The sequence below is a fragment of the Mus caroli genome, chromosome 13 (genome assembly GCF_900094665.2).
Source record: "Mus caroli chromosome 13, CAROLI_EIJ_v1.1, whole genome shotgun sequence".
NCBI lineage: Eukaryota > Metazoa > Chordata > Mammalia > Rodentia > Muridae > Mus > Mus caroli.
Window position 1 is genome coordinate 9,376,165 of NC_034582.1, and position 15,112 is coordinate 9,391,276.

At 40.9% G+C, this 15,112-nt stretch overlaps 1 protein-coding gene across 3 annotated transcripts in view; it reads left to right on the forward strand.

Annotated features, from left to right (window-relative positions):
- The window catches only part of Lyst (lysosomal trafficking regulator), a 173,671-nt gene that overhangs the window by 109,396 nt on the left and 49,163 nt on the right, over positions 1–15,112 (forward strand). For all 3 annotated transcript variants that reach the window (XM_029468643.1, XM_029468642.1, XM_021180035.2), the window contains 8 exons: positions 4,111–4,287; positions 5,245–5,321; positions 5,644–5,832; positions 6,766–6,911; positions 6,992–7,088; positions 8,197–8,258; positions 9,082–9,137; positions 13,927–14,079. In XM_029468643.1, coding sequence (XP_029324503.1) covers positions 4,111–4,287; positions 5,245–5,321; positions 5,644–5,832; positions 6,766–6,911; positions 6,992–7,088; positions 8,197–8,258; positions 9,082–9,137; positions 13,927–14,079 — 957 coding nt within the window. The remainder of the gene's footprint in view (positions 1–4,110; positions 4,288–5,244; positions 5,322–5,643; positions 5,833–6,765; positions 6,912–6,991; positions 7,089–8,196; positions 8,259–9,081; positions 9,138–13,926; positions 14,080–15,112) is intronic.

Below are 15,112 nucleotides of genomic sequence, written 5' to 3' on the forward strand. Positions count from 1 at the left end.
ACTCACTTTGTAGACCAGGCTGGCCTCGAACTCAGAAATCCGCCTGATGGTTTTCTTAAATTCCTTCACCTGTTTGGTTGTGTTTTCCTGTAATTCTTTAAGGGATTTTTGTGTTTCCTCTTTAAGGGCTTCAATTTACCTGTGTTTGCCTGTATTTCTTTAAGTCCTTCTTAAAGCCCTCTATCACCATCATGAGATGTGATTTTAAATCAGTGTTGCTTTTCTCTGGTAATCAGAACCAGAGATCGGTTCTGGTTACTTCAGTTCCACCAGAACTGGGTTCTGATGATGCCAAGTAACCTTGGTTTCTGTTGCTTATGTTCTTTCCCTTGCCTCTTGCCATCTGGTTATCTCTGGTGTTAGCTGGTCTTACTGTCTCTGACTGTAGCCTTTGTGTCAGTAGTCCTGGTAGACCAGTTCTCTCCAGGAGGTATTTGGGTATGTAGCACTGTGGCACAGGATCAACTCCTGGCACATATGGAAACTAGAAGGATCCTCTCCCAGGCTGCTCCTGGGTTTCTGTGTCCTGAGGGCTCCAGGTGGGTCCCTTGGAGCAAAAGTAGTGATCTTACCTGTGCTCACAGGCGGGTCCACACTCCTGGTAGACCAGCTCTCTCCTGGCTTTATGTGGACATGGAGTGCTTTGGCACAGGACCAGCTCCAGAGTACCTAGATTCAGTTTCTTAAATCAGTTTGTTTCATTTTGGTTTTTTGAGATGAAGACTGTGTTGTCCAGGCAGATCTTAAACCTGTTGGCTAAAGTGATCTTTCTGTCTCCCATAATGTTTAGTTTTTGTGGGCTGTAAAAAAGATCATTTCACATGAATCCTAACACCTTTTCTCATCAATCAAGTGTTGATCAAAGGATACTAAAATGAGATATTAGACACAACTTAATGTTTGAGAAGGTCAGATTTTTTGCATATTATTATTTTGCACCCCAGCTACCCAGAAACCTGTAGTGATCCTTCTGCTCAGCCTGCCAGTGCTGAGTCTAAGCAGTGTTACTGACTGTTCCCCAGATAGTGTCTTCTTAAAAGATCATTTAGAATGTCACTGAATACTAAGCTGAAATATTTTTAATGTTATAAAACGAACTTTATTTTAAAGATATGTAGCAAAATACTCCAGTCGTGTACCGTTTTTATTTGCCAACTTTTCAGTGCTTTTATTCTCGCAGCATCTGTTGCTTTTCCTTTTTTGGTTAGGTAGCAGCTGTCTTCTGACTAATTTAAAATGCTGCATTGAACTAAGCTTTGCTGCTTTCACTATTGCGTATGTTCATCTGAGGCTTTTAGCAACATATGATTCAGCATGTTAGTTTAAATATCATCTAAGATGTAATCGTTTCTAGAACCATTTGTTGGCATTTAATTCAATTCATGGTTTAAAATGCCATAAAGCTAAATTCAGTGATGTTTGTATCAATGAAGATTTCTAACGTAAAGGACATGTGTGCAGTTTGTTGGCATAATTATTGTCTAATATGTATGTCCATGTGACAAACAGATGTGATAGACAGAACATGAAGGCCCACCCAACAAAACTAGGAACCAAAATTTGATTTAAGTTTGCACTTCAGAAGACAGCTGTTATCCCCTTAGGAACTCTAATTGTGGCTTTAGGCCTGTTCGTAGCCTGGCCCACACTGGCCCTCCCCTAGACACTCATGTGCAACTGAGAGGCTCGGTGTGGACATCTCACCTTCTTCTACTGAGGGAAACTCAGAGGAAAGGGAATGGAAATGCACTTTTACTTTAAGGTTAAAAGACAAGTTTCTCGTCTAGCTTGTGGTTGTGTCTTTTCCTTTATCCCCAGTTTATTTTCTATTTTTCCTTAACTTGTTCTCCCCAGAAGCTGGGTAATTAGATTGCTTCATGTCAGCCTTTTATGAAAGGCTCCTAATACACACAAAGAATTAGAATAATATGGTAACTACCACATAACCCTCATATTAAATGTAGATTTAGTATTTTACAGTGTCTTTCTCACATTGGTGTCCTTTCTTTTTTTAGTTTTTAAAAGTAGACTGTAGAAATCATGACATTTTCTTTTCTTTTTTTATTAGATATTTTCTTCATTTACATTTCAAATGCTATCCCAAAAGCCCCCTATACCCTCCCCAGCCCTGCTCCCCAACCCACCCACTCCCGATTCCTGGCCCTGGCATTTTTCTGTACTGGGGCATATGATCTTCTCAATACCAAGGGCCTCTCCTCCCATTGATGGCCGACTAGGCCATCCTCTGCTACATATGCAGCCAGAGACACGAGCTCCGGGGTACTGGTTAGTTCATATTGTTGTTCCTCCTATAGGGTTGCAGACCTCTTTAGCTCCTTGGGTACTTTCTCTAGCTTCTCCATTGGGGGCCCTGTGATCCATCCAATAGCTGACTGTGAGCATCCACTTCTGTATTTGCCAGGCACTGGCATAGCCTCACAAGAGAGAGCTATGTCAGGGTCCTGTCAGCGAAGTCTTGCTGGCATGTGCAATAGTGTCTGGGTTTGGTGGTTGTATATGGGATGGATTCCCAGGTGGGGCAGTCTCTGGATGGTCTTTCCTTCTGTCTTAGCTCCAAACTTTGTCTCTGTAACTCCTTCCATCTCAGATCTGAACATTGTCTCTGTAACTCCTTACATTCTAAGAAGGAGTGAAGTATCCACACTTTGGTCTTCCTTCTTCTTGAGTTTCATATGTTTTGCAAATTGTGCCAGGTGGTGGTGGCACATGCCTTTAATCCCAGCACTTGGGAGGCAGAGACAGGCGGATTTCTGAGTTCGAAGCCAGCCTGGTCTACAGAGTTCCAGGACAGCCAGGGCTACACAGAGAAACCCTGTCTCGAAAAAAAAAAAAAAAAAAACAGAACAAACAAAAAATGCAAATTGTATCTTGGATATTCTAAGTTTCTGGGCTAATATCTGCTTATCAGTGAGTGCATATCATGTGTGTTCTTTTGTGATTGGGTTACTTTACTCAGGATGCTATCCTCCAGATGCATCCATTTGCCTACGAATTTCATGAATTCATTGCTTTTAATTGCTGAGTAGTACTCCATTTTGTAAATGTACCACATGTTCTGTATCCATTCCTCTGTTGAGGGACATCTGGGTTCTTTCCAGCTTCTGGCTATTATAAATAAGGCTGCTATGAACATAGTGGAGCATGTGTTCTTATTACCAGTTGGAACATCTTCTGGGTATATGCCCAGGTAAGGAATTGCTGGATCTTCTGGTAGTACTATGTCTAATTTTCTGAGGAACCACCAGACTGATTTCCAGAATGGTTATACCATCTTGCAATCCCACCAACAATGGAGGAGTGTTCCTCTTTCCCCACATCCTAGCCAGCCAGCATGTGCTGTCACCTGAAGTTTTGATCTTAGCCATTCTGATGACTGGTGTGAGGTGGAATCTCGGGGTTGTTTTGATTTGCATTTCCCTGATGATTAAGGATGTTGAATATTTTTTCAGGTGCTTCTTAGCCATTTTGTATTCCTCAGGTGAGAATTCTTTGTTTAACTCTGTAGCCCATTTTTTAAATAGGGTTATTTGATTTTCTGGAGTCCATTTTCTTGAGTTCTTTATATATATTGGATATTAGTCCCCTATCTGATTTGGGATTGGTAAAGATCCTTTCCCAATCTGATGGTGACCTTTTTGTCTTATTGACAGTGTCTTTTGCCTTACAGAAGCTTTGTCAATTCTCGATCTTACAGCACAAGCCATTGCTATTCTGTTCAGGAATTTTTCCCCTGTGCCCATATCTTCGAGGCTTTCCCCACTTTCTCCTCTATACGTTTTAGTGTCTCTGGTTTTATGTGGAGTTCTATATTACTTTTAAAAGTACTTTTTCTATCATTTAATAAAATTAGGAATAATTCTGTAATATCAAATACCTAATACATTATTAAATTTCATCTACTGTATCGTCATGTCTTTTACAGTTGTAATAAATCTGACCCAACCAACTTTAGAAATATACTTAATATATTTCTAAATCATTAAATAATTTAAAATCAAATCTACAAATATAATTAAATTTATTATTAAATAATTTAAATGGAAGAAATAAAATTCTTTATAACTAAAACCTTATTACTTATTTTTAAAGCATGGAGCCAAGTTGGTTTTGTATTTGTCAGAGTTGATACATAATCATCAGGATGAGTTAAATGAAGAAGAAATGGACACAGCAGAACTGCTTATGAATGCTCTAAAGTTATGTGGCCACAAGTGCATCCCTCCCAGTGCCCCTTCCAAACCAGAGCTCATTAAGATCATCAAAGAGGTGAGTCTACCAATCAGAGTTGTTTTTTAGGAAATTCTTTTGAGTACACTTAACACAGTGACTGAAAGATTGTTTTCATTGTTAGGTACTGTTGATAATAGCTTGCAATTATTAATTTTTGCTACATGAGTTTTTGACCAATGAAAGGAAAAATAGTTATTTAGGGGAGCTTTCTATTCTCTTTGGTTCTTGTCATCCATTATCTATAGACTTCAATGAAGGAAGAATTATTATTGAGATTTATTTATTTATTTATTTATTTATATGTATATGTTTTGTCTACATATAAGTTTATTTATCACATGTGTGCAGTGACCTTCGAGATCTGAGGAGGAATTGGAGTTAAGGTGGTTGTGAGTCATCGTGGGGTTCTGGAAAGGGAACCCCAGTCCTTGGCAAGAGCTACAAATTCTCTGTCCCCATGAAGGAAAGATTTGTGTAGTGACAAGCACATTGAAACATACCTGCACTTAAGATTCTTTAACAAGCAAGTGAAATAAGCAGGTAGCTATGTAAATTCAGGAGGCTGGGGAACCTAGGTAATTATTTTGCTATGATTTTAATGACTCAAACTGTACCAAAATAAGAGGGAAATTATAATATTGTCTAAGTGGCTTATTTATTTTAATAGTCTGGTCTTCTGAAAATAACTTACTACCTTAGTTTTGAAATTACTTTGTAAGACTAAGTGCCAAGATTATATGAGAAATAGCAAGTTTCGGAGCTCAGAATATAGATGAGCTTGTAGAGTGCTCACCCGAATGTCCTGGGTATGGTGGTATACACCTGTAATCTCAGTACTAGGGAAGGTGGAACAGGAGGACTGGGTGTTTATGGCCACCCTGGCTTACATAGGGAGTTCAGTGCTATCCTGAGATACATACAGTCCTGTCTCAAAAAAAGAAAATAAAAGAAAACAGAGAGTAAGTTTTATACATTACTGTTTCAATCTTTTAGGAGCAAAAGAAGTATGAAAGTGAAGAGAGTGTGAGCAAAGGCTCATGGCAGAAAACGGTGAACAACAACCAGCAGAGGTGCGCTTCCGTGTTCCAGAGGCCTGTCCTTCCCACGTTGTTCAGTGCTCAACACTTAGTCTCTTTTTCTTTTCTTTAGGTTTGATTTTGGAAACTTGTGGGGTTACTTTGTTTGTATGTATGAATATGTGTTTGTATCTATGTGTGTGTTTGATCTGTGTGCATATATATGTATATATGTGGTATGCCGGAGACGGGACTCAGGTTCTCCAGCATGCTAGTCAAATGCTATACCACTGAGCTGTATCCCAGCCTGAGGTGTACTGTTAAAATATTTAATGTTTAGTGGATACTTAACTTTGGAACAATCTTGTTGGTTTAGTCTCTTCCAGAGGCTCGATTTCAAATCCAAGGATATATCTAAAATCGCTGCAGACATCACCCAGGCTGTATCGCTCTCCCAAGGCATTGAAAGGAAAAAGGTGATCCAGCACATCAGAGGGATGTACAAAGTTGACCTGAGTGCCAGCAGGCACTGGCAGGAATGCATCCAGCAGCTGACACACGACAGGTGTGCACTGGGAACACGTGGCTGAGCACAGCTTCTGTATGTGATGTGTAATAGTGTTTTCATTCCAGAACTCACATTTATAAAATTATTTTAATGAAACTTTTTATCTAGACATTTTTTTCAGTCTTCAAGAATAACCTCATGAGGATTTTTTTGTTTGTTTTTGTTTTTTAATTCTTGAAAGAAAACAGAGGCATTAGCTCTTTCAGATAGTAAAATTCATTTCAATTTTAAAATAAGGTTTTTTTCAAAAGGATAGAGAAATTGTCAAAACAGCGTATTTGGGAAATAGATCTTTTTCTACCTTAGACTTTATTAATATGATTTAAAGGTACATTATGAGGGGGCTAGGGAGGTGGCTCAGTGGTTAAGAGTGCCTCTGCTCTTGCAGAGGACTGGTTTCAATTCCTCAGCACCTGAATGGCAGTTCACAACCTATGTGTGGCTCCAGCTCCAGGAGATCCAAACTGTCATGTAGCCTCCTCAGGCAGTAGGCACACAAACAATCCACATTCATACACACAGGAAAAATGCTCAGACATGTAAAAATACATATTTTTTAAAAGATGAATTATAAGTGACAGAAAGAAAAGTAATGTACCATTCCTTACTTTTAATTGAAATAACTAGATACAGTCAGGTGATGTCATTATAACCACAATTTTTTTTCTTTACATTTTGAAAAAGAAAAAAAAATCTAGTAACTACAGGAAACTGGAAGCAGCCCTTGCTGCAGAGGGGAGCTTGGGAACTGGACTCAGGGGTAGACACTCACTTTCTTTGTCAGTCTTTATTCTACGTATATATTTCTTCTTGTGTACAGACTATTGTTTTGTACTTAAATAAGCCCATTGTGTTTATTTGCTCAGTCTTTATGATTTTAAGGTTGTAAGTCCTTCGATGACCACTAAGATGTTTTATTTCAACTTACAGAGCAGTCTGGTATGACCCAATCTACTATCCAACTTCATGGCAGTTGGATCCAACAGAAGGGCCAAACCGAGAGAGGAGACGTTTGCAGAGATGCTATTTAACTATTCCAAATAAGTATCTCCTTAGGGACAGACAGAAGTCAGAAGGTAACAGTAGCTTTGGCCTTGGCCTGTGGGTATGACAGATAATGGTTGCTAGATAAATGCCGTGTACTTTTTCTCCACAGGTGTGGTCAGGCCCCCACTCTCTTACCTTTTTGAAGATAAAACTCATTCTTCCTTCTCTTCTACTGTCAAAGACAAAGCTGCAAGTGAATCCATCAGGTAGATCTGAGTCCATGCCCTCCTTCACCCTTAGATGGATGTACAGATTTAACTTACTGTAGACTTAATGTATTGTTGGCAATACTGTGGTATTAGGGAAGTCTTAAAAGAGACTTGAGACAGGACAGAGTTGAATGACAAAGTCCAAATGCATTTGTAACATTGGGGTTTAGTGGAGATCAGTCACCAGCTCTGCCCCTTCCTAGCATATGTGTATTTTATAGTTGACTTTTTAGTCTCTGTAAAGTAGATAGAGTTGCTGCTGGTGCTCTCCACAGGAGTGGAATGTACTGACATAAGCCTCTCTGCTTCCATTTCCTCACTTTGTAAGTAGGGGAAATTATCATATACAGGCTTTTATAGTATTATTGAATTTAAATGTGTCAGCATGTACTAGTTGTTAATATTGTTGCCATATTCTTTTAGTTGTGATTATTGTATACATTTTAAATTTTTAATTCTATATATTTTTTGCATGAGTGCTCTGAATGTATACCTGAATGCCAGAAGAGGGCATCAGATCCTATTGTAGATGGTTTTGAGCCACCCTGTGATTCCCAGGAATTGAACATAGAACCTCTGGAAGATCAGCCAGTGCTCTTAACCACTGAGCCATTTCTCCATCCCCTATTGTATCCACTTTATAGTTAGAAACCTTACACCCTAAAAAGACAAGTGACTTGAGAACAGAAATTTTCTGATCACAGTGTCCCCGTTTTAAAAAAAAGAAAACAAAAAACCAAACGAAAACAAACAAAAAACAACAATGAAAACAAGAGCAAACACATACTTCATTCACATATTGAAGTATGAATGACCTAACATAGTTGTGTCTAGTTGCATTATGAAACCATTCTTAGGTAGCCAAACCCATATATCTGCATGCAAACTGCAGGAATCCTTAGCTTGTCCTAACGATTTCCATCTTTTCCCTTCTGATGAATGTTACATAAATAGCACATGTGCATCGTCTGGGTTTTAACATGCCAGCTCATGCTACTGAAACTCTAATCAGCTTTGCATTAATATTTTACTAGATAAAAAAGTCTTGAAGTCTAAAATAAAAGCAAAAAATTCAGTCATAGCAATTTTAAACATGTTTTGACAGAGTGAATCGAAGATGTATCAGTGTTGCACCATCTAGAGAGACAGCTGGGGAATTGTTGTTAGGTAAGTTGGTTTTAAAAGAGTTTCACTCATATTCACCCTTCCTTATTCTTAAATAATTTTAAGCAGTTTTCATAAGAGGTAAAATTATTTAACTATCACTTAGGTGGCTTTGCTTTGACATTATAGAGACAGCCTCCATGTATAGGATCCAAGTGGATACTTGAATGCATAGATAGTACCATTTTCCCACATGTACATACAATGATAAAGTTAAACTATAAATGACCCACAGAAAAAGGTTAACAAAAATAACTAATGAAATAACACCACTACCATAAAAGCTCTATGTATATGAGGCCTCTCAAAATATTTTATTGTTCTGTCATCTTTCTAAAGTACAGCTTTATGTCTTCTCTTGGCATCTGTAGTTTGCTAACATCACTTCTCTTGCTTTTAGAAGCTATTATTAAAGGAAAATAAAGTTAATTTGGTTATAAGGTATTCAGTATTGTAGCAGTCAGCCTGGTGACCTCACAGCCTGTGTGTGATTAGTAGACTTGGATACATGACCCAAGGAGATGATCCGTATAGTAAGAATGAGCCACTAACTGGGCAGTCTTAATACATGTTTTGTAAATATTCTAATTTTATTTTTACATTAATTTTGGAAATTCCCCCTTTTTAGCAATAAGATTAAGGCACGAAAGATGAAGCAACTGAGATCTTATGGGTACTATTTTAAAGTATTTATTGAGTGTGTGGAACTGTTTCTAGCTGCTGGTATTCAGACTCAAGCCAGAAGACTTCAGAGGTTCCTACCTTTCACCACATTCAATAATGCACACACACACTTCAAACCTTTCTGTCCACTTATTTCCTGCAGGTAAATGTGGAATGTATTTTGTGGAAGACAATGCCTCTGATACAGTTGAAAGCTCAGTAAGTAGTGACTTAAGTTTATGTTTACTTAAACCTAGACAAAATTTAAAACTGCATGAATCCAATATAGTGACAGAGCTCACCTACCACTGTGTAGACTAGTATGAATTCAAACATGTTTCTAAAGGCTCTTTTTAAGGGAAGACTGTCATTGCCTCTTCCATTGGACCTGGTCTCGGCATTACAGTTATGATTCAAATTCTAATGCACTCCTATCATTTCGTGTCAGTCTTCCTCATCACTGTCCTCAACAGTAACAGATAAATGCTCCCTGCCACTCCCAATTCACAACCAGGTACTTTTTTTTTTTTTTTTTGGCTTTTAGAGACAGGGTTTCTCTTTATAGCCCTGGCTGTCCTGGAACTCACTTTGTAGACCAGGCTGGCCTCGAACTCAGAAATCCTCCTGCCTCTGCCTCCCGAGTGCTGGGATTAAAGGCGTGCGCCACCTCGCCCAGCTAACCAGGTACTTTTGCCATCAAAATAAAAGGTAGTTTTGTTTTGTTTTTTTGTTTTTTGTTTTTTCCTTTTTTAAAAAATTAGATATTTTCTTTTTTACATTTCAAATGTTATCCCCTTTCTTAGTTTCCCCTTCAAAAATCTCCCTAACCCTTTACCCCTTTCCCCTGCTAACCAACCCACTCACTCCTGCCTTCCCACTCTGGCATTCCCCTACACTGGGGCATAGAGCCTTCACAGGACCGAGGACCTCTTCTCCCATTGATCTAGGCCATCCTCTGCTACATATGTGACTGGAGCCATGAGTGCCACCATGTGTACCCTTTGGTTGGTGGTTTAGTCCCTGGGAGCTCTGGGGTACTGGTTGGTTCATATTGTTGTTCTTCCTATAGGGCTGCAAACCCCTTCAGCCAGAAAGGTAATTTTTTTTTTTTTTATGTAAAAACACGAGGTAGTTTAATGACAGAGCTCTGGGCTGACAAGTATCTCCCACAGGAGACAGTGGATTCAACCCCGAGGCTTGGAAGCTAGGGGTTTTTTATAGAAAAGGGGTGGGGCTGGGGGAGGAATTGGCGCAGTTTCACATGATTGGTCCATTTAAACATTAGCAGCCTGTTAACATTTAACTTAGGTCAGAAGGGTGAGAGATTAGGAGGTGCCGGGCCAGTCCAGCATGTCGTTCTCTTTATCTTTATGGCTAAGCAGTCTCAGGAATGTCTTAACGACGGGCCTGCCCGGACATGTCCTGGCCTGTTCTGCTATGTTCTCAGCCCCAAGTTTCAAAGCTCACAAACAACTCTTTGGGCTATTTGACATACATTACATGAATCACAGGTCTCAAGTTTTATTTCCTTTCATTCCCCTCTTCTTCTACTAAGTAATTCTAATCTTAGAATTTTAGAAGTCTATATCTCTATGTGGAGAATAGAAATCAACAGAATAAGAAGAGATAGTAAACAGAACTAGGCAGGGACCCTTCTAGTGAGGCTTGAGGGTCTGGGCATGATGTAGGTGTACGTGGATCAGATCTCTGGCTGGAACTGGTGAGATGTCTTTTGTGGTACCCAGCTCATTCGCTGTAGCCAATTGTGACCAGCCTTCTTTTGCACCATCTGCAAGCCTTTTAACTTAGCATACAGATTATTATTACAACAACATATAGGTTTAGACACATCATTTAAGACAGTGATGGGCATGGGAGCCCCATAAAGGATCTTAAAAAGAGTAAGGCTGAATCAAAAGGGAGTATTTCTAGTTCTAAATAGGGCAAGGGGAAGGAGCACCAAGTCTGCACCAGTCTCTTTTAGAATTCTATTTATCTTTTCTACCTGTCTTGAGCTTTGGAGCCTGTATGCACAATGTAACTTCTAACCAATCTCTAATATCTTGGCCAGTCCCTGATTTACCTGGGCAACAAAGGCAGGTCCATTATTGGACCTGATTACCTCGGGAAGATTTCTTCTAGGATCTTCTTGGCTATCACATTGGCTGTCTCAGTCCTTCAACTGCGAGGCTACTGCCATCCGTGTACCAGCTCAAACTCTCAGGCCAAGGCTGATCTGATCCTTCAGATCATTTCGAGTACCAGTTTCTTCTGCCAGAACGTCAGGGCAATGATGAGTAGGTGAAGTCTTGGGCAGTAGGGTATCTCGTCATCCATCAGTCAGGGGGCTTTCGGGTAATGCTTTCAAGAGCGTGGGGTGCCACTACAGTTATTTGCTGTCCCAGAGTGACCTTATCAGCATCCTTGACAAGCAGAGCTATGGCAGCAATAGCTTTCAGGCAAGAAACCTGCCCGATGGCAACAGGGTCTAACTTCTTGGATAGGTAAGCCACTGGCCTTTTTCAAAGTCCCAAAGTCTGAGTAAGGACTCCTCTGGTGACCCCTGATCTCTCTTCCACAAAAAGAGCGAAAGGCTTGGTTAGGTCAGGCAAAGGCTGGCCATCAGTAGGGCCTTTTTCATTTCTCTAAAGGCTTTCTGGTGATCTGGAGTCCACACAAACACTTCTCCTTCCTTGGTTAGGGGGTACAACGGCAGCTAAAGTCGCCAACCCAGGTATCCAGAGCCTGCAGAAACCAGCGGTGCCCAGGAATTTTCCTACTTGCCTTGGTGTAGTTGGGGTGGGGATCTGAGTTAGTCTTTTTTTCTGGCTTTCTTTAGCCACTACTTCCCGTCTCGAAGGGTGTATTCCAAATAAGTAACTTCAGTCTGACACAGCTGAGCCTTTTTAGCTGAGGCTCTGTCTTCTGTTGCTCAGATTTCCTGTCTAGATCTTGTCTTTTTCTTTCTCTCCTATCACTGCGGCCAAGAGTCTAGTCAAATTTCTTTCTTGTCTACAATCCCTCCTGTTTTCTCTTTCTTCTGCCTCTCACCCTACCCCCTCCTCTCTCCTCTGTCTTCTCTCATAATACGCCTTCTCTGCCTCTTACTTACTGGTTCTACTCTGAATATTTCTCATTTGGGGTATCTCTCTCATCTCGGACCTCTCTAATCTCTTTATCTCTACTTTCACTGTCATCTATCTCTCCTGAGTCTGCTGAAGCTTTGCTCTTCCTTACAGTCTAAGCTCACCTTTTTCTAGACCTCTATACACATTTGTCAGAGCCTGGTGATTAGACTCATAGGTGCTCCTTACCTGAGACAGAAGTTTTAAGTGGGCAGATGTCTCCCTCACTGGTTAGCAGCTTAGGGCGGGGCTGCCCTACAGGAGAAAACACGTGGGGCAGGGAAAGAGAAGGCAGCTCTCACAGCTGGCTGCACCAGGCCAACTCGGGGAGCAGGGGTGTGTGTGGGGGGTGGCAGAGGCTGTGACTCTAGTCAGCCCCTCCCCAGCAGGCATCACGGCCACTCTAGGAAGCCAGGCGGGCCTCGCCCCTCTTTCTTTTCTTGCCCATCCCACAGGCAGTGAAATCCATGGTGGTGGTGGTGGGGTGGGCATCCCAGGGAAACCTCCACATCGGTGTTCCCCCCTAGGCCATGGTTTCTCACGTGGCACCTCACCTCAGCCAGTGCTCACGGCTGCCACCAAAGCTGCAAGTTCCCAGTGTGGCCTTGGAGTTTCTCCGAGCAGTCAGGGGCACACGTGGGGGAGCAGGCCCGTTTGAGGGAAAACAGCCCCGAGTTGTTTTTCTTAACTATCACTCACAAATTCTGTCCTAATGTCAGTCCAAGTCCACAGTCAGAAAGAAAGGGTTGACACACACACAGTCTGTCCCATGACGAAAACCACAACAGAACAAGACAATAACAGAGAAAAACAAACAAACATAAAAACATGAAAACACCAGTATCTAAGCACACTCGTTCCTCACTCTGCCAGATGTAAAACCAACGCACGAGGTGGGACTTGAACCCACAATCTCAGAACTGTAAAACCATGACACGAGGTGGGACTCAAACCCACAGTCTCAGAACCGTAAAACCAAGGCACAAAGTGGGACTCGAACCCACGATCTCAGAACCATAAGACAAGGCACGAGGTGGGACTTGAACCCATGATCTCAGAACCGTAAAATCAAGACACAAATTCACAAACCAAGACACAAGTTCACAAACCAAGACACAAATTCAGTGGTGCCACACTTAGACAACAGACAACATGTAAGACGCACACAAACAAACGTACCTCCAAGGGATCTTTCGGGGTTCCTGGGTGTCACGCAAATCTTGGTGGAACCTCCAAATGAAAGAACCTAGTGGGGAAACCCCACTCAATTCCCGATTTGGTGTGCACCCAAGAATCACAAACAGACGACCATCTTGATGTAAAAACATGAGGTAGTTTAATGACGGAGCTCTGGGCCTACACGTATCTCCCACAGGAGACAGAGGTGTCGACCTTTTAATGGCAGAGCTCCGGGTTGAACCGTATCTCATGAAGGAGACAGTGGTTTTGACCGTTTAATGGCAGAGCCATAATGGCAGAGCTCTGGGTCGAACCGTATCTCATGAAGGAGACAGTGGATTCGACCAGTAATTTTTATATAATTGAATAACTCAGCCATTTTAATGTCTACATAGCTGGGTAATAATAACAGAGTCTTCTGGATATGTTAATGTTTGTTGTAAAAATGAAGACTGAATTCTCATATTATGTCAGATGAAGCTTTCAGTGTTGTACAAACCGAAACAGGTTTAGAAAGAGTGTTTTTTATTCCTAAATCCTCTCTAACATATGCAGTGTTATATATAGTAGGAGGGTTTCCAGATAGTGGGGTTTTTTGGGTTTTTGTTTGTTTGTTTGTTTTTGGCATGGAAGAATGACTGTGTGCTTTGTTTTGATGGGGTTTTAGGTGATGAAAATGCTTTTGTCTGTTTTCTTTGTCTTAGAGCCTCCAAGGGGAGTTAGAGCCGGCATCATTTTCTTGGACATATGAGGAAATTAAAGAAGTTCACAGGCGCTGGTGGCAACTAAGAGATAATGCTGTAGAAATCTTTTTAACAAATGGCAGAACACTCCTATTAGCATTTGACAATACCAAGGTAAATCCACTATCACTAGATATGTAGTTATTGAAATGATATTGTGACCGATGCTACTAGTTAAATGAAGGTTAATTAAATGAAGGTTAATTTTCTTAAATTAGTACTCTAAGATTATATAAAATATATCTTATATCTTAATCCTTTTTTTTCAATTTTTATTAGATATTTTCTTCATTTACATTTCGTATGCTATCCTGAAAGTCCCCTATTCCCTCCCCCTGCCCTGCTTCCCTATCCACCCACTCCCACTTCTTGGCCCTGGCGTTCCCCTCTACTGGGGCATATAAAGTTTGTAAGACCAAGGGGCCTCTCTTCCCATTGATGGCCAACTAGGCCATCTTCTGCTACATATGCAGCTAGAGACACAAGCTCTGGGGATACTGGTTAGTTCACATTGTTGTTCCATCTATAGGGTTGCAGACCCCTTCAGCTCCTTGGGTACTTTCTCTAGCTCCTCCATTGGTGGCCCTGTGTTCCATCCAATAGATGACAGTGAGCATCCACTTCTGTATTTGCCAGGCACAGGCATAGCCTCACAAGAGAGAGCTATATCAGGGTCCTGTCAGCAAAGTCTTTCTGGCATATGCAATAATGTCTGGTTTTGGTGGTTGTATATGGGATCGATCCCCGGGTGGGGCAGTCTCTGGATGATCTTTTCTTTCATCTTCGCTCTGAATTTTGTGTCTGTAACTCCTTCCATGGGTATTTTGTTCCCTATTCTAAGGAGGAACAAAGTATTCACACTTTGGTCTTCCTTCTTCTTGAGTTTCATGTGTTTTCCAAATTGTATCTTGGATATTCTAAGTTTCTGGGCTAATAACTGCTTATCAGTGAGTGCATATCAAGTGACTTCTTTTATGATTGGGTTACCTCACTGTCTTAGTTAGGGTTTTACTGCTGTGAACAGACACCATGACCAAGGCAAGTCTTATAAAAAACAACATTTAATTGGGGCTGGCTTACAGGTTCAGAGGTTCAGTCCATTATCATCAAGGTGGTAGCATGGCAGTATCCAGGCAGGCATGGCGCA